General features: G+C 42.5%; 1 protein-coding gene and 1 long non-coding RNA gene across 2 annotated transcripts; both read right to left on the bottom strand.

Moving 5' to 3' along the window:
- Positions 1-2,060: 2,060 nt before the first annotated feature.
- Positions 2,061-3,197, bottom strand: LOC148699280 (uncharacterized). The gene is made up of 2 exons (XR_015955661.1): positions 3,070-3,197; positions 2,061-2,226 (listed from the first exon to the last, which is right to left on the bottom strand). It is a non-coding gene; the product is annotated as an uncharacterized LOC148699280 (long non-coding RNA).
- Positions 3,198-3,758: 561 nt separating this feature from the next.
- Positions 3,759-10,430, bottom strand: LOC148699281 (uncharacterized). Its single transcript, XM_088695086.1, has 4 exons — positions 10,281-10,430; positions 9,367-9,437; positions 8,492-9,065; positions 3,759-3,770 (listed from the first exon to the last, which is right to left on the bottom strand). The coding sequence occupies exons 3-4, from the start codon at positions 9,059-9,061 to the stop codon at positions 3,759-3,761; spliced, it is 582 nt and encodes a 193-aa protein (XP_088551212.1). The 5' UTR covers positions 9,062-9,065; positions 9,367-9,437; positions 10,281-10,430.
- Positions 10,431-20,871: the final 10,441 nt, after the last annotated feature.

Consider the following 20,871-nt stretch of genomic DNA (forward strand, 5'->3'; position numbering starts at 1 on the left):
AACTAGAACCTGAAGGGGTGCAAAACAGAAAGTGTGAGTGGGCAAAAACAAAGTTTTTCAAAATCATTTCATTTCTCAAAAGTTCTAACCCTTCGCCATAAAACCTGTATAATTTCCCAGAAAATAGAATATATAACTATACCACAACCCTGCTCAGAATAGCCAAAATTCACAAATATGCCATGTCGAATATCTCAACATAAAATATATGTAAGCCAGGTAATATAAATGAATGCAAATGATATGTCAGCCGGAGTCACCTAACTTGACCTGTACGGCTGAATCTAGAGGTCATCCATCTAGCCGGAGTCACTTAACGTGACCTGTACGGCTCAAATCCACATCTCAACAAATATACCTGCACATGAGTCGGAACCATCTAAAGTGGTCTGTACGACAGGACTGGGTGTAAATAAATACGCTCTAGTGCTACAATCACTTGAAGACTGTGCGAATAATCACGGGTCACCTACGAGTCAGAACCACCTATAATGGTCTGTACGACAGGACTGTGCACGTAACTTGGATCCAAGGTGAGCGTATAATGCGGGAGGTGAACATCACGTGAAGGATTGTGCTCTAACTCTGGGCGGGAGCACTAACACCGGGGTGCAGGTTTATGAGCTCTCAACACATCTCACATAATCAACAATTCACATAAACAATCTACAACTCACCTGGTACTTACCTGAGCGTCCACCACGTCAAATCACAATATACACATATAATACAAATTCATAGTCTAAACATAAATCACTAGGCATGGCATTTCAAACATAATTTCATTTAAATCAATTTTCTAGGAAAAATCTCAAGTATATAGGTATATACGGAAAACCAAAAGCCCACTCACTGGTATGTGGAAGGGTCGTAGACCCTAAGCCTTGATTGACTGCGCTCGTCCTGAGGATAGGTTTCGCCTATATGCAAAACAACTATATAAACGTTAATTTAATGCACATAAACAAAACTCGGTAATAACTTCTCAAACATTGCTCAAATGGGGTGTTTGAATATACCAACGTGATCTACTCAACACCATGAACATCCCCGTATTTTTAGAAAAATTTTCCGACCACCCACGCGCTGCCAACCTTAACGGAATAGTTAACTGTCGTTAAGAATATTTCGTTAAAACCTTAACAGAAGTTAACGGCGTTACCTGACGCCGTTAGAATATTCCGTCAACTCTGACGGAATATTTGTCTCCTTCTCTGACGAGCCTCGCCAGTCGCCGCCGTCCACCGCCGTCTGCAACTTGAATTTTCGTCGGTTTCTGGAAAAACATTAAAACTTCATTTCTTTTCCATTCCTTAACCAAATTCCATGAAATTTGTACCAAAATGAATCTTACAATGAGTAGAACAAAACTTACCACTTTTAGGACTTAAATCCAACGGAATCTTGCTGGAAAAACCCACGATAATTCAGCCAAACTTGAAACTCGCCTAACTCAACTTCCCGACGTGCAAAACACTTTGTTTTTCTTCTCTGAGCTTCGTGAAGACGTTCTAAAGCTCCCTAGGAGCTTAAAAAAATTTGAAAAACTTCACGATCATGATTGCATGAACCGTAACCAAATCGGAGCTCGTAAGAAACTAGGGTTTTCGAAGGTTTTAAGTCCAAACAAAGGTATGGATCAACTCCTAGGCTTGCAAGGAGTTTGAATGTTAACTTTTAAACCTCGATCCGTGCCTGAAATGGTTGGTTGAAGGTTTGTCTGTACGAGTTGTGTGGAAATGCCAAAAAATGCGAGAGGAATGTGTGAGAGAGTGTCAACGGGTAAGGGTATGAGTGTGCGTGAGTATGTGTGGTCCAAATGGCAGCCGACCAAAACAAAAGAAAAAAAAAAAAAAACCTAAGTCTAAGTTCCTAATTGGTTCCAAAATATTAGGGACCTAACATATTGTCCACATCCAAAACTTAAACTGACACACCCCGACCGAGATCGGAGCGTGCTGGCCGTCACACAAAGGCGACGTAGCCATGTGCACGTGCGGAAGCTAATAGAGTAGTAATATAAAGGTACGAATAATTAAAAAAAACTAGCATACAAGTACTAGAATAAGTGCTAGTTAGTGCGATACAAATTCAGAGCAGGTCTATAGCAGTCCAAATAAAACGACAACAGTAGTACGCCCGAAGGCGACCCTACAATGTGGAGTGTCTGTCAGAACGCCGGAAAGCTCTCAAGGGAAACCACCGCAACGGCTAAGCAACTAGAACCTGGAGGGGCGCAAAACAAAAGCGTGAGTGGGCAAAAACAAAGCTATTTGAAAACCATTTCATAAAATACATTCTAACCCCTCACCGTAAAACCTGTATACTTCCCAGAAAATAACCATATGTACGTATGTATAGATATGCCCAACATGCTCAAGGGTATGCCAATCATGCTCAAGATATGCCATGTCAAAACCTCGTAATGAAATGTATGTGCTCAGGTATGAATCATATCAATAACATAACATCTGGCAGCCGGAGTCACCTAACGTGACCTGTACGGCTGCATATAGAGCTCAATCTCAAACTCAACAACTGAACCTGCCCACGAGTCGGAACCACTCTATGTGGTCTGTACGACAGGCCTGGGTGTAATACATATATACGCTCTAGTGCTACGATCACGTGAAGGCTGTGCGAATAATCGCGGGTCACCTACGAGTCGGAACCACCTAATGTGGTCTGTACGACCGGCCTATGCACCTAGCTTGGATCCAAGCTGAGCGTATGGTGCGGGAGGTGAACAACACGTGAAGGACTGTGCCCTACTCTGGGCGGGAGCACTAACACCGGGGGTGCAGGTTATGAGCTCTCTAAGCATCTCTAAACACTATGTAATGCAATCGTTAATTAACGCTTACCTGGCACTTACCTATGCCTCCACAGCACCCACATATAAATATATATGACATATGCATATGTATATGTATGCCACAAATAATGCATGCAAAGATGCATAAACGATAAATAATAAAGTGCATGGCATAAGGCAAATAACCCTTTTTAATTCAATTTCTGGGAATATAAATGTATATAGGTATATACGGAAAACAAAAGCCCACTCACTGGTATGTAGAAGGGTCGTAGCCCCCCTGTCTCGCGTGTGCACGCTCGTCCTCTGGGTACGTGTCACCTAGATGCGAAACAACTATAAAAACGTTAACTTTAAAGCACATAACCCGTTTCTCGTAATAACTTCTCATACATTGCTCAAAATGGACAAATGAATATACCCACGTGCTCTACACAACCTCAGGATCACAACCATATTTTTAGAAAAATTTTTGGACCCCGCACGCGCCCCCACGCGCCAGCACAGGCACAGACCTACGCGCCACCCACGCGCGGCCACGTGCCAGGCACACTGACGGTGTCAACAGACGCCGTCAGGAATATTCCGTCAAACTGACGGAATATTCCGTTAAATCTAACTGGTTCCGTTAACAGCGTTAGGAATATTCCGTCAGAATTGACGGAATATTCCGTCGCCTTCTTCCTTCGATCGCCGGCAACGTCGCCGGCGCCGGAAACTGGGAAAACCTGCAACTCAGGTTTTCTCACTCATTTTTCAACCGTTTTTCGTGATTTTTGGACCAAATGAAAGCCCTACACTAGAAGAACAAGTCCCAACAAGTTTTAAGGGCTAAAACTAAGAGATTATACCTGCCCAAAAACTCCAAGTTCGGCCAACTTCGAACCAGGCCTTCCCAACGTCCAAAATCGTCCAACGAGCTTCTCCGACACTCCTGGGAACCTCACAAACACCACTACGAGTTCAGAAAACCCAAAAACTTAATGTACAAACTTTGCATGAACAGTACACAATTCGGACCACTTCGAAACGACGTGAAAATGGTAGTTTTCTTACCTGAAAATGGTACCACTAGACTCCTCTCAACTTCACGAGCTTGAAGGTGTACCTGGCTCCCTCGATCTACTAAGATTTGAGGGGTTTTGGGGTTGTCCGTACCGTTTCTAAGGAGAAGGGAGGAAGAGAGCACGGGAGAGACAGAGAGAAGACAGAAGGAGAGAGAGAGACAGTGTCTGTCTGTGGGAGTGTGTGTGTGGTCCAACACATGCCACACCACACCAAAACAACCCACAACGTGACAAAAAAAAACGAACTAAGGGTAAAAAGGTAATTTCACACGTGCGTTTAATAATCCCGGGACGGGATGTCACAACCTTCCCACCTTAATAGAATTTCGTCCCGAAATTCAAAACAACCTAGTAACCACCCCTAGTAGCCAAAGAACAAACGAGGGTACAAATCCCTCATCCGATCTTCTGTCTCCCACGTTGCTTCCTCAACTGAATGGTTTCTCCACAGAACCTTCACTAAATTCACTGTTTTGTTCCTCAGAACCTTCTCCTTCCAATCAATGATCGTCACCGGTTCCTCATCGTACGTCAAATCTGGGTTAATCTCAAGCGGTTGAGGAGGTATCACATGAGATGGATCAGCGACATAGTGTCGGAGCATGGACACGTGAAAAACATTATGCACTCTAGCCAACTCCAGAGGCAACTCCAACCTGTAAGCTACCTCACCAACTCGTTCTGTGACTACGTATGGTCCGATGTACCTGGGGCTCAACTTCCCTTTCTTTCCGAACCGCACAACACCTCTCCACGGTGAAAGCTTCAGAAATACCCAATCTCCGACCTCATATGCCCTGTCCGTAGCATGCCGATCCGCTAGACTCTTCTGCCTGTCCTGAGCTGCTTTCAGGTTAGACTTGATCACCTGAACGTTCTGAGTAGTCTCCTCAACAATCTCTGGACCTACTAAAACTCTCTCGCCAACCTCTGACCAACACAACGGTGTGCGACAAGCTCTGCCATACAAGGCCTCAAATGGCGCCATTCCAATGCTTGAATGAAAACTGTTGTTGTAAGCAAATTCCATCAAATCTAACCGCTGGTGCCAAGCATCACCAAACTGCAACACCGAAGCTCGCAGCATATCCTCCAAAGTCTGAATAGTTCTCTCTGACTGCCCGTCGGTCTGTGGATGATATGCCGTACTATAAAGTAATCTCGTGCCCAAAGCTTCCTGGAAAGCTACCCAAAACTTCGATGTGAATCGTGGATCACGATCCGAGACAATACTCACTGGGACACCGTGGTACTTCACAACCTTCAAAATGAACAACTCCGCTAAACGGCTCAGAGAATACTTCTCTCTCACAGGAATAAAATGAGCCGACTTAGTGAGTCGATCGACGATCACCCAAATGCCGTCAAAGCCATTATGTGTACGCGGGAGCTTGTACACAAAATCCATGGTGATATTTTCCCATTTCCACTCCGGAACGGGAAGTGGCTGCAACAACCCAAACGGCTTCTTCCTCTCTGCTTTAACTTGCTGACAAACAGCACATCTGCTCACATACTCGGCTATCTCCCTCTTCATACCCGGCCAATAGTAAAATGGTCGAATGGTATGATACATTTTCGTAGCTCCTGGATGCATAGCGTAAGCCGAGATATGTGCTTCATCGAGAATTTCTTTCTTCAACTCCACACTATTAGGCACGAACATTCTACCTTCAAGCATCAACATGCCATCTGAATCACGAACTCTGAGGTCTCGCCTCCTTCCTTGCTCTCGAGCTTGAATAAGTTCTTGAGTCTCCTGATCAGCTACTTGGGCTTCAAGCACCCGATCAACAAGTATCGGCCTAACTTGAAAATTAGCAAGTAATGCCACATCTCGATCTTCGGCTTCTAGCCTTACTCCCGTAGTACGCAAGTCCACCAAAAGAGGAGCACGACTAGCGTACAACGCATTAATACGGCCCTGTGACTTCCTGCTAAGTGCATCAGCCACTACGTTCGCACGACCAGGATGATAATCAATCGTGCAATCGTAATCGCTGAGCAACTCCAACCACCTTCGCTGACGAAGATTAAGTTCTTTCTGAGTAAAGAGATACTGGAGACTCTTGTGATCTGTAAAGATCCTGCACTTTTCCCCATAAAGATAGTGTCTCCACAACTTCAACGCAAAGATGATAGCAGCCAACTCCAAGTCATGTGTAGGGTAATTCATCTCATGAGGTTTCAACTGCCGCGAAGCATAAGCAATCACCCTACCATGCTGCATCAATACACATCCCAAACCATTCAAGGAAGCATCGCTATAAACCTCGAAATCACCATTATCGTCTGGGAGTGCCAAAACAGGTGCATGAGTGAGACAATGCTTCAACTGTTGGAAACTCCGCTCGCACCTATCATCCCACTCAAATTTGACATTCTTCCTCGTTAACCTCGTCAGTGGTAAGGCGATCACCGAAAAATCCTTAACGAATCTCCGATAATACCCTGCCAATCCAAGGAAACTTCTCACCTCGGTGACGGTTCGCGGTTGCTCCCAACTCTCTACCGCTGCAACCTTCTGAGGGTCAACCAAAATACCCTGAGCAGAAATGACGTGCCCCAAGAATGCAACTTGGTCTAACCAGAACTGGCACTTGCTAAACTTAGCATATAACTGGTGTTCCCTCAACCTTTTCAACACCAAAGTAAGATGTCGAACATGCTCCGCTTTCGACTTAGAATACACCAGAATATCGTCAATGAAGACAATGACAAATCTATCCAAGTAAGGCTGGAATACTCGGTTCATCAAATCCATAAAGGCGGCTGGTGCATTCGTCAACCCAAATGGCATAACCAGAAACTCGTAATGACCATAACGAGTCCTGAACGCCGTCTTAGGGACATCATCCCTACTGATCTTCAGCTGATAGTAACCAGACCTCAAGTCTATTTTAGAGAACACACAAGCACCTCTCAGCTGATCGAACAAATCATCGATACGAGGCAATGGATAACGGTTTTTAATCGTCACCCGATTGAGTTGCCTGTAGTCGATGCACAGCCTCAAAGTTCCATCATTCTTCCTCACAAACAACACTGGAGCGCCCCAAGGCGAAGTACTAGGCTGGATAAATCCCTTATCTACTAACTCCTGCAGCTGAACTTTCAATTCCCTTAACTCCGCGGGAGCCATACGATAAGGAGTTAAAGAAATAGGATTAGTACCTGGAAGCAACTCAATGGTGAACTCTACGTCTCGATCTGGGGGTAAACCAGGTAAATCCTCGGGGAATACATCAGGGAAGTGTCTGACCACTCTCACATCCTCCACTCTGCTAGTAACAGCCTCCTCCAGCATCACATGAGCCAGATACCCCTGACAACCCTTAGTTAACAACTTCTTCGCTCGAAGCGCCGAAATAACGCCATATCTCACCCCACTCTGTTCACCCACAAAAGTAACCACAGGTAGTCCAGGTCGGTGAAACGTAACTACCTTCCCGTAACAGTCAATGTTGGCACGATAGAAGTGTAACCAATCCGTGCCCAGAATCACGTCAAAGTCCACAATATCTAACGGGATAAGATCGGCTGACAAAGCAACTCCCTCTACGATCACTGGACATCCTGGGTACACACAATCTACGACACAACTCTCTCCTCTAGGCATAACAAACTCTAAATCATACCCTAGAGGTGTGGGGCGAGGTTGCGTCGCTTGAGCAAACGTATGAGAAATTACGGAATGTGTAGCTCCACAATCAATTAAGACTCTAGCAAAACAACCAAGAATGTTCAACGTACCCATAATCAAGTCTGGGTTGTTCTGAGCGTCCTGCAGAGAAATATTGTGAAGACGCCCCTGTCCCTGCTGACGCCCACCGCGGCCTCTGCTTGCCTGAACACCGCGTCCCTGAGCACCACGCCCCTGACTGGGCTGGCCTGACTGTCTTGAAGATCCTGCACTGCTAGTGGCAATCTCCCCCTGCTGATACTGTCCTCCCTGATACCACTGTGAACCACCCGTTGGGGCTGGAGGATACGGCATATAGCCGCCCGAATACTGGGGATAGCCACCCTGGGGATAGGGATCCTGAGGATACTGATACTGCCCAGGAGCATAAGGGACAGCATCACCCTGATAGTGGTAAGCACCACCTCGACCCGTCTGGCCGTAGCTACTAGTACCCTGAATCTGCTGGAGTGGTGCAGGCGGTGGCATAAAGGTCTGATGTGGTTTCTGCTGCTGCTGACCCTGGGGACAATTCGCCGCTCTATGTCCCACCTGTCCACATGTGAAGCACCCGTTGCTACCACGTCTACACTCGCCGAAATGCCGGTTGTTACACCTACGACAAACTGGGGCTCTGCCTCGCCCACCATCGCCCTGCCTCTGGCCTCTAGCGCCACCAGCAAATCTACCTCCACGACCCTGTCCAGTGGAACTGAAGCCACCACTCGAAGAACTAGAACTAGCTCCACCTCTCTTGAAGTTCTGAGTCTGACGGGGCCCGAGCGATGCCTGACCTTTGCCTTTGTCATCTTTCTTCTGGTTGCCGTCCTTCTCTTCATCAGTATCGCTCGACATATTCTCGGAATCCTCGATCCTCAACAATATCTCATAAAAGTCCCGGTAAGTCTCGCTGTGGACCGTAGACGCCATAGAACGCCACTTCTTCCTGGTGCCCAGACGGAAAAGACGGAGCATCTCCGCCGGATTACCAGCGACATCAGGGTGATAACGGGACAAGTCCGTAAACTTACGGTAGTACTCATTCGCTGACATCTTCCGCTGTTTCAGTTCGGAAAACTCCTGTTTCTTACGGTCGATGTACTCAGGGGGAACATACCTTCTCCTAAACAACCTCGTAAAAACATTCCAATCAACCCTCTGATCCGGAGTCAACCTACGAAGCTCCTGCTCCCACCAAGCGGCCGACTCCGTATCCAGAAACCAAGCGGTCGTCTCGACCCACCTCTCCATAGGCAAGTTCCCCTGATTATGCAGCACCCGGAAGGTCTTCTCTATGTGTTCTAGCCAGCGCTCTGCGCTCTCGGGTCCCTCACTGCCCTTAAACTTATCCAGCTTCAAATTGTACATAGTCTCCAGAGGAGTCCTCTGGGGAGGGCGCATCACTGCCTGAAGGGCTGTAGCAAAAGCTTCCCCCAACTGAGTAATATCGGGGAAACTAGGCTCAGAAGAGCGACGGGGTTCCCGACGAGGCGGCATAGTTCTGACAGAAGACACCAAAATCATTAGAATACTCACAAGGACACAGGACTGCCAAACCTAGGCTCTGATACCAAACTGACACACCCCGACCGAGATCGGAGCGTGCTGGCCGTCACACAAAGGCGACGTAGCCATGTGCACGTGCGGAAGCTAATAGAGTAGTAATATAAAGGTACGAATAATTAAAAAAAACTAGCATACAAGTACTAAAATAAGTGCTAGTTAGTGCGATACAAATTCAGAGCAGGTCTATAGCAGTCCAAATAAAACGACAACAGTAGTACGCCCGAAGGCGACCCTACAATGTGGAGTGTCTGTCAGAACGCCGGAAAGCTCTCAAGGGAAACCACCGCAACGGCTAAGCAACTAGAACCTGGAGGGGCGCAAAACAAAAGCGTGAGTGGGCAAAAACAAAGCTCTTTGAAAACCATTTCATAAAATACATTCTAACCCCTCACCGTAAAACCTGTATACTTCCCAGAAAATAACCATATGTACGTATGTATAGATATGCCCAACATGCTCAAGGGTATGCCAATCATGCTCAAGATATGCCATGTCAAAACCTCGTAATGAAATGTATGTGCTCAGGTATGAATCATATCAATAACATAACATCTGGCAGCCGGAGTCACCTAACGTGACCTGTACGGCTGCATATAGAGCTCAATCTCAAACTCAACAACTGAACCTGCCCACGAGTCGGAACCACTCTATGTGGTCTGTACGACAGGCCTGGGTGTAATACATATATACGCTCTAGTGCTACGATCACGTGAAGGCTGTGCGAATAATCGCGGGTCACCTACGAGTCGGAACCACCTAATGTGGTCTGTACGACCGGCCTATGCACCTAGCTTGGATCCAAGCTGAGCGTATGGTGCGGGAGGTGAACAACACGTGAAGGACTGTGCCCTACTCTGGGCGGGAGCACTAACACCGGGGGTGCAGGTTATGAGCTCTCTAAGCATCTCTAAACACTATGTAATGCAATCGTTAATTAACGCTTACCTGGCACTTACCTATGCCTCCACAGCACCCACATATAAATATATATGACATATGCATATGTATATGTATGCCACAAATAATGCATGCAAAGATGCATAAACGATAAATAATAAAGTGCATGGCATAAGGCAAATAACCCTTTTTAATTCAATTTCTGGGAATATAAATGTATATAGGTATATACGGAAAACAAAAGCCCACTCACTGGTATGTAGAAGGGTCGTAGCCCCCCTGTCTCGCGTGTGCACGCTCGTCCTCTGGGTACGTGTCACCTAGATGCGAAACAACTATAAAAACGTTAACTTTAAAGCACATAACCCGTTTCTCGTAATAACTTCTCATACATTGCTCAAAATGGACAAATGAATATACCCACGTGCTCTACACAACCTCAGGATCACAACCATATTTTTAGAAAAATTTTTGGACCCCGCACGCGCCCCCACGCGCCAGCACAGGCACGGACCTACGCGCCACCCACGCGCGGCCACGTGCCAGGCACACTGACGGTGTCAACAGACGCCGTCAGGAATATTCCGTCAAACTGACGGAATATTCCGTTAAATCTAACTGGTTCCGTTAACAGCGTTAGGAATATTCCGTCAGAATTGACGGAATATTCCGTCGCCTTCTTCCTTCGATCGCCGGCAACGTCGCCGGCGCCGGAAACTGGGAAAACCTGCAACTCAGGTTTTCTCACTCATTTTTCAACCGTTTTTCGTGATTTTTGGACCAAATGAAAGCCCTACACTAGAAGAACAAGTCCCAACAAGTTTTAAGGGCTAAAACTAAGAGATTATACCTGCCCAAAAACTCCAAGTTCGGCCAACTTCGAACCAGGCCTTCCCAACGTCCAAAATCGTCCAACGAGCTTCTCCGACACTCCTGGGAACCTCACAAACACCACTACGAGTTCAGAAAACCCAAAAACTTAATGTACAAACTTTGCATGAACAGTACACAATTCGGACCACTTCGAAACGACGTGAAAATGGTAGTTTTCTTACCTGAAAATGGTACCACTAGACTCCTCTTAACTTCACGAGCTTGAAGGTGTACCTGGCTCCCTCGATCTACTAAGATTTGAGGGGTTTTGGGGTTGTCCGTACCGTTTCTAAGGAGAAGGGAGGAAGAGAGCACGGGAGAGACAGAGAGAAGACAGAAGGAGAGAGAGAGACAGTGTCTGTCTGTGGGAGTGTGTGTGTGGTCCAACATATGCCACACCACACCAAAACAACCCACAACGTGACAAAAAAAAAACGAACTAAGGGTAAAAAGGTAATTTCACACGTGCGTTTAATAATCCCGGGACGGGATGTCACATAAACCACACAACACCACAACCATTCAAGGGTACTTTAGTAATTTCACGCCATCAATACAAATATTTCGGGACAGGCTGTCACATATATATAGGTCCATTTTTCCACGTTCTTACAAGATTGTAATGGAATTACCTTTCTCCATTTTTGGCAAATAATATTTCCTTTCATCGACGAACAAAAGAACGTGACTCAATATCAATACAGCTCATTGATGAATTTAGTAGCTACCTGTAAAAACCAAAATTACCATTGGTTGTCATCAATCATTGATCCCATATTCTCATGTGCATGCACATGCATAAAAGCTTTTCATTTCTTTGGATATCCATTGCCTTTTCAAGGGCATTACACTATTTCTTCCAGGATAGTTATAATTTAGAGAATGCGAATCATAACCTCCTCTAGAGCGTTATAGAGCTGGGATTTTAATCTCCACTTCTGGGGTTGAGTCATTGGAACCTATATGTCTATCATGCTTCATGCATGAGACATCAATATTCCCATGTCCGCAGATTGTCCTTTTTGGGACATGTATCCATACAGTGACTGCCATGCTTCCGATATGCAACAATTATGCTTTAGGAATGCAATAGTTCAGTATTGTCATATTCTTCTTCTTTCGAAGTACTGAACCTTTTGAATCTAAGGGTCTGTCATGCTTCAGGCGAGTAACAGATTTGTTGCCACATTATTTTGTCCAACAGGAACATCAATTCATGTAAGCACATTTGCAACAAGTATATGTGATTTTATTACTTTTGTTGCATCATTAAATGCATCTGGCATTTGATTTGCATATCGTTGCATCATTCAATTATTCTCACTTTGTTTTTATATTGATTGCTTCATGAATCAAAATAAGACAAATTCTCTTTGTTCTTCTGGAACAGTTTTTTCTCATTATTCTTCTGGAATGATATTTTCTCATCGTTCTTCTGGAACGATGTTATTTTCTTCCCCTAATGGTGGGAAAATTGTCTTATCAAAATCCTAGTCTGCAAGCCACCCGGTAAACATATCCCCAGTCAAGGGTTCCAAATGTTGAATGAAAGATGTGGAATCAAATTCAACATAAATTTCCAATTTGCCTTCAGGCCTCATTTTTAGTACATTATGGCAGTGCAATAGGCACGTAGATAATATAATAAAAAAACTCGTACATGTCTAATGTTTGGCTGGTGCCCAAACATGAGTTGTATTGAGAAATATTGATGGTTGGTAACTGGTCTCAACCAAACTTAATAGTGAATTATGTATAATGGTATGTCCATGTGTAGAAAAACTTGCAATCTCATTTTCATGAGTAGAGCGTGGGTAATCAATTTTATCCACTTAATAAATGCTTCTGCTAAATCATTTTTTAGTATGAACATAAGGAACATGGTATTCAACATCAATGCCCAATGACATGGAATAATTATCGAAACTTTGAGATGTAAACTCTCCAGCAAAATGTATTATACATCAAGGAACTTCTGGTCCTTATTTAATAGCCTATGAATTAAGACTCTCATGGCCTTTATTACAATTAAGTTATGGCACTTCAGCTCTTCAAACTTAAGGTACTTATCAAGAAACTTCATGCCCGATCTTGAGGATCTAAGGACTTCATGCCTGATCTTTTTGCATAATGGAACTTCGAGTCCAATCATTTTATGTGATGGGGATCAAGAAACTTCAAGTTCTAATCTGATCAAGGAACTTCGGGTCCAGTATGTACTCATCGTAACAAAAAGAAGTACAATAAATAAATTAATGCAATAGGCAGTAATTCCAACCATGGTAGATAAATTGCTTTTAAGTAAATAAAGCTTGTGACAAGGGCTTTGATTCAACACCATTCAAATAAATATCAAAGTTTTAAAGCAAAGGGTAATAATTCTACCCACTATAAATAAATATAACTTGTGATAGGGCTTTAAACCAACACCATGCACATAAATATGCCAAAATAGAAAATGCAACGATTAAGTCCCCATCTTTTGCTTTTTCTTTTTATTGGTCTGCCACTTCTTTTGTTTCATTCTTTTTATTTTATTTTTCATTTCACAACTCTAAGTCTTTTTACTTACGCACGAAGTAATAGTAACAATAAATTCCAATTGGTGTTCCTCCTCCGGTAAATTTCGAAAAAGTCGAAACGGTTCCCATAAGTTTTGGAGTCAAGAGTGTATGCAACTTATGAGAAGATCAAACTGTTAGATTTAGCTCAAATTTTAATATGATATGGATAAGAGGATACCAAACAACTTTTGTGAACAAACAATTTCTATCTGAGTTACTGAAATGGAGGTTTGGTACTCATAAGATGCCTGTCCAATTTTCTGTGGAAATTGGAAACTGGTTTGATATTTCAAGCATCTGCGATGATCGCACCATTGGAATTTTCTGAAAATTTAATATGTTGTAGGTACTAGGCGGACAAACAACTTTGAAGAAGAAAGTATTTCAATCTGAGGTCTGCAAGTTGGAGTTTCGAGGTTGTTTACATGGCTCCAGATTCCCTACGAATTTTGAGTTTGTACTCTTTTGCTTTTGCAAAGGATTATATTATATACAATCATACAACAACATACATATATATATATATATATGCTTCAGGAAAATCAGTAGTACAAAGATTTTAAGATGAAATGAAAAGATTTTCTTATCTGTGAGATTTCAAGCGACAAAGGTGAACAGGATTTGTGGCATTGTGCTTTCCATTGACACGAGAGCTTCTCATGATAATAACGTCTTGTAAAACTGACGGTGTGTGCAGTGGAATAAATAAACAAAACACAAAATTTATGAGGTTCCTCTACAGTTAGTGTGATTGGAATACATCCTTGGGGCAACAGTGGTGCTTTCATTATTATCTAGAATAATAAGATTACATAGATAACTCTTTCTATTATCTCCTATCTTCTTCCTCTCTTCTTTCTTCCTCTACCAGCCGTATGTCTATCTGTGTGTATTTGCTCTCCTTCTTTTCATCCATTTTATAGACAAAGTTGTGGTGGGATGAACAGTGGATTGGTAGTGGGATAGGTGGCCATCCACAATGAATGGCCTGTGAATTACAACAAATTCTATTTAATTTATTTGTTAACAATGTTCTTAATAAAATTCAAATTTTGAGGGATAAAATAATAAATGTAATAATGATTGGTCATATAATCATGGTTACATAGATGCTTTTTATGTACTATTCTTAACTAAGTGTATAAGAAGATTGGTTCAACTAACTCATTTTTTTGATAGACGAGTGATTGATGGAATCACGAATGGAGTCGGTATTGCAATTTTTTTTCATAGGAGAGGGTATCAAATAAGCAGGGGGCAGTTGAATTTTTTCTTATCTTTTAGTGTATGTGTCTTATGTATTCACTTTGTTTGGATGAAGAAATTTAAGATTTGTGACAGCTCGTTCCAGATTTTTCGAACCGCAGGGGTGAAATGACGGTTTTGCCCCTAGTATGTTTGTTTCGTTGTGTGGTTGTTTTTGGGTTTTGTTTGGCTGATTTTGGACCACACACACACTCCCACACTCCCTCACTCCTTTCCCTGTCTCGTATCACTGTCCATTTCCCTCTCTTTCTCCCTTTCCTATCTCCATTTGTACGGACGACAACCAAAACCCTTGAAACCTTCACAGATCGAGGAAACAAATTACATATTCGTGCTCGTGAAGTCCCTAGGAGTTCAACCATACCCATTTCAGGTAAGGATACTTTCGTTCTCACGTCGAACTCGGGATCCCCCGATTTGGTCATTGTTCATGCACACGTTAATTCTTGTGTTTTTGGGAATTTCAAGCTTGTAGGAAGCTTGGTGAGGTCCTTAGGAGGCTCGAGGTGGTTCGTTTGAAGGTTTTGGACGTCAGGATCGTGAGTTACAAGTTTGGCTGGAGTTGGTGGTGTTTTTCCGACAAGATTCCTTGGGTTTTAGTGCTTGAAAGTGGTATGGATTTGTTCCTCTTGTTGTAAGCTTCATTATGGTACCAATTTTGTGAAATTTGGTTGAAAAACGAAGAAGATACAAGGTTTTAAAAATTTCCCGGTTTTCCGGCGCCGGAGTTTGGCCAGAGAAGATGACGGAATATTCCGTCAATTTGGACGGAATATTCCTAACGGCGTTAAGAAATCAGTTAGATTTAACGGAATATTCCTGACAGCGTTAACTGACGCCGTCAGTGTGCCAGGCACGTGCCTGCTCGTGGGCGACGCGTGTGGCCGTGCCTTGGCCGGTGCGTGGGGGCGCGTGTGGCGTCGGAAAATTTTTCTAAAAATATGGGGATGTTCCTGAGGTTGAGTAGATCACGTTGGTGTATTCATACACCCCATTTGAGCATTGTATGAGAAGTTATTTCGTAAGGTTGGTTATGTTCTTTAAAATTAACGTTTTTATAGTTGTTTCACATATAGGTGAGACTTATCCCGAGGATGAGCGTGGTCACTCGAGGCAAGGGGGTTACGACCCTTCTACATACCAGTGAGTAGGCTTTTGGTTTTTCGTATATACCTATATACTTACGTTTTTCCCAGAAAGTGAATGGAAACGTTTATACATTTACATGCCATGCATTATGTTTGCCGTTTGTTTATGCATTATTAGTAGCATATATATATATATTTGTATGTTGGTGCTGCGGGCGCACAGGTAAGTGCCAGGTGAGTATGATTTATGCTTATATTCAGTAGTGGTTTGAGATGCATAGAGAGCTCATAACCTGCACGCCCGGTGTTAGTGCCCCCGCCCAGAGTTGGGCACAGTCCTTCACGTGATGTTCACCTCCCGCACCACACGCTCATCTTGGATCCAAGTTAGGTGCACAGTCCTGTCGTACATACCATTTTAGGTGGTTCCGACTCGTAGGTGACCTGCGATTATTCGCCCAGCCTTCACGTGATCGTAGCACTTGAGTGTACTTATATTACACCCAGTCTTGTCGTACAGACCACTTTAGGTGGTTCCGACTCGTGTGCAGGTATAGTTAGTGAGATGGAGATTTGAGCTCTAGATTCAGCCGTACAGGTCACGTTAGGTGACTCCAGCTGACAGATTACATGGCATTGATTTGACATTTCCTGAGCACTTGCATTCTATTTAGAGGCCTTTGACATGGTATATTTCCGAGCATGATTTATATGTATGTATATTATATTTTCTGGGAAGTATACAGGTTTTAGGGCGAGGGGTTAGAACTTTGTTTATGAAAGGGTTTTTGAAAAGCTTTGTTTTTGCCCACTCACGCTTTCTGTTTTGCGCCCCTCCAGGTTCTAGTTGGCTAGCACTTTTGGTGGCTCCCCAGAGGATTTTCCCGGCATATCTGACAGATTATCACCAGTGTAGGACCACATTTGGGTGTGTTTATGTAGTGTTGTTTCTCCCGGACTGCATTAGGTCTTCGTGCTCTGAACTTTGTTTTCACACTTACGCTTGCACATGTATGTTCTTACTTTGTGTATAGCTGGTTTTTATTTATTCGTACTTTTATTATTATTTATTAGCTTCCGCACTGTGCACATGGTTACGTCACTTCCATGTGACGGCCAGCATGCCCTGATCTCGGTCGGGGTGTGTCAAGATTACTAAGGAATTTTAAAATAACGAAATTGAAATGATAAGATTTTATTTTCTAGAATTTTTTAATTTTCTTGTTTGGTTAACCTAATAGAACAATGAAATTGATACGGAATTTGTTATTTTTAAACTCTCAATCATAGAAATTGGGAAATGACACCTATTTACATGGAATTTAAACTTGGGAATTGGAGATCCCAAATTTCAAATTTTTTTTTTCCACGTGGAAATTCTAAATTTCTATGTTTATGAATCCAAACAAGGGAATTTGAGCATGTCAATTTATAAATTGGGACTTTAATCCAGATTCCAAGTTTATTTCCCTCATCCAAACACAGTGTAAAAGAACAATGGAATTGAATACGAAATTTGTTATTTTTAAACTCTCAATCATAGAAATTGGGAAATGACACCTATTTACGTGGAATTTAAACTTCAAAATTGGAGGTCCCAAATTCCAAGTTTTAGTTCTACGCGGAAATTCTAGGGGTGGTTTGATAGGAGCATATTTAGGTGACTTACTTAGCTTGTTTTCATGCATTTATAGTGTTAATTCCTAGTTGTTTTAGTAGTTTAAGTCATTTTCGTGTGTTTTTAGGTTCATATGGCTAAGGAAGCAAAAAGATGCATTTTGGAGCATTTTGGAGCAAAATTGGGCTTGGAATGGATAGCATATGCTTGGAGCCAAAGTGTTGGACGAATTTGAAGGCCTTGTATGCACTTTGGACATAAAACAAAGGGCCTAGCCCAATCAAACAATCCTTTGAGCCATGCAAAACCTCTAGCCCAATCAAACAACCCATCAAAGCCATGCAAAACCACCATCCATACACACTTCACACAAACCACAACCCTTAACCGTACCTTCCCATTGCATTTCCAGCATTCCACTTCATCATTACACCACATTCTCCCTCTTTAATCCACATGCATTCATCATCATTCACTCTAGTTTTAATTCACATGCAAACACATTCATTCTCCAACATTGCACATGCACTTTGCCTTTCATCATTGCACCACAAATCAACCACATTCACACATCACCCATTCACCCTTTGCCGTGCATCACTCCCATTCTTTAATCCAATTCAGCCATTTAATCATTCAACCATGCTTTCCCATTTCATTACTCATTGCACATGCATTCACACCCCTTTAATCCACATGCTTTCACAACCTAATTCACATGCACATTCAATCAAACACAATCAATGCCGTGAGTTCCCCCCCTAACATTTCCAGCTTTTCTTCATCTTTGCAGCCACACTTCCACATGCATTCCCTATTTTTCTAGTTGTTTTTCCATCATTATTTCATCCACATGCAATCTCAATCATAACAGCCACATTCACTCTTAAACAATCATCCACATATTCTCCCATTCCCCCTATAAAAACCCACGCATTCATACACAAAAACACACTATTCCATTCACCACAGAAATTCCATTCACAACACAACACACAACACAAACACTTCCCCTTTGCCGCAAATCCCCTTCCATTTCTACACAACTTCTTCTCGGCTTCATTCCATACACTCTCCCATTCGCAGAAACCATTCAACCTTAGCCGCTCCACCTTCATTTACAACACACTTGGAGCACCACACCGAAGGCAACTCTTAAGGGATTTCAACATCAGTTTTGCTTCAAGGGTTCTTTCTCCTTAATTCTATGTTCATTCATGTTGTATATTTTTATATCAAACATTCTGTAAACATGAAGTGTAACTAATCTCTTTCTAGGGATTCGATGTACCCTTGCAAGATTGCCATGTAGTTATTTTAGAATGCTCAGTTGATCCATCTATTTCTTGTTTCATTCTCTGATTTAATTGTGACTTTGTGTGTTGATTTTAATGTTTGATCACCATTTGATTTAACCACAGGTTGTTTAGCCAAGAGTAAAGCACACATCATGCATACTCTTGGTGGATATGTGAATGAATGAAGGGAATGCTTTGCAAACAACCTGCCGAGTGTTTCCTTTGGTTTTATGAAAGTTTCTTGTGCGTGTCATGTTCTTGATTAGGGACCAAAGTTGCACATCACACTTAGGTTCATGATTAGGAACATTTGATCAAATCCACACATCATATGGTTGATCATATCTAAGTGAAACAAACCCAAGAAATAGGTAGATGGATGAGTATAATCTGACTTAACAAGCATGGACTTGGCTTAGCAATGGTGAAACCGAATCCCTAGCTTCATCTCCATTTGTGCTATCTCATTTTATTAGTTGTTGATTCATTTATTTGTGTCTACTTCATTTTCTTGTGCTTTCAAGTTATAACAACAAATCTGCCTAAGTTGATTAGTTTTATTTCTCTTATAGAGTTCTTGCAAAACAAGTAGTTGTATAGGTCCAATTAGTCCCTGTGGATTCGACACCCTTACTTGTGCCATTATACTAAACATATTCTAGCACGAAGAAGGAAAACATCAATCATGGTTCGGTATGGGATACCATACCGAAACTAGTATCCCGAATCCCAAACCAAAATTTTTCGAGACGGGAATTTGAAGACCAATCCCAAACCAAATTTTCGGGAATCCCAAATTTCGGGAATCCCGAAATATTTTCGGGATTTTGGGACAAATCGGGAATCCCAAATTGAAATATGAAATTATGAATTGTTCTTCAAATATATAATTCAAGAACACATTCATGAACTAGGAATTTCATTTCATTCACACTTTCATTTCATTCACACTACCATATAATTCAAGAACACATTCATGAACTAGGAGAGACCGTTCAATTCAAAGTGTTTGAGTGTCTTTCACATCCTTCTTCATCTCTTGATTGTTATGCCATTGATGTGCTTGATTCGCTTGTTTTCTCTAAGTTCTTGCAGGCACAATCTAATGAACCATTACAAACTGTTTTGAGTCAATCTCAAGATGAGTTTGATGAAGAAGATGCACTCATGGAAGAGGTAGCTGCCTTGGAAGCATTGGCACCATATCCTTTGAATATTTTACCTCTTTTAGAGCCTTTAGAACCATCGAGGTCACATTTAACCCCTTCCACTGTTAAGGCACCAAAACTTGAACTTAAACCACTTCCACCACATCTAAAGTATGCATATCTAGCTGAATTTGAAACTCTTCCAGTTATCATAACTTCTGACCTCACCCCAAATGAAGAAGATAAACTAATTAGGGTGTTAAAAGAGTTCAAATCAATTATTGGTTGGTCTATTGCAGATATCAAGGGAATAAGCCCTACCATGTGCATGCATAGGATTCTTTTGGAAGAATGAGCAAAGTCAACCCGTGAACCACAAAGGAGGCTCAATCCACACATGAAGGAAGTTGTGAGGAATGAAGTGTTGAAGTTGTTAGATGTGGGGATCATATATCCCATTTCTGATAGCAAATGGGTGAGTGCTATTCAGGTGGTACCTAAGAAGGTGGGAATCACGGTGATGAAGAATGAAAACAAAGAGCTTGTGCCCACAAAGCCCACGGCTAGTTGGCATGTTTGCACCGATTACAGGAAGTTGAATTCTAGCACTAGAAAAGATTACTTTCCTATGCCTTTCATAGATCAAATGCTTGAGAGATTGGCAGGTTACTCACACTATTGTTTTCTTGATGGTTACTCAGGTTACAATCAAATTGCAATTGCTCCGGAGGATCAAGAGAAAACTACCTTTACTTGCCCGTTTGGCACATTTGCATATAGGAGAATGCCTTTTGGACTTTGCAATGCTCCAGCAACATTCCAAAGATGCATGTTGGCAATCTTTTCTGACATGGTAGAAAGATTCATTGAGGTATTTATGGATGACTTTTCAGTGTTTGGTTCCTCTTTTGATGAATGTCTTAACCATCTCTCTTTAGTACTTCAAAGATGTCAGGAAACAAATATGGTTCTCAATTGGGAAAAGTGCC

Source organism: Pyrus communis, chromosome 1 (genome assembly GCF_041283825.1).
Source record: "Pyrus communis isolate YQ-2024b chromosome 1, ASM4128382v1, whole genome shotgun sequence".
NCBI lineage: Eukaryota > Viridiplantae > Streptophyta > Magnoliopsida > Rosales > Rosaceae > Pyrus > Pyrus communis.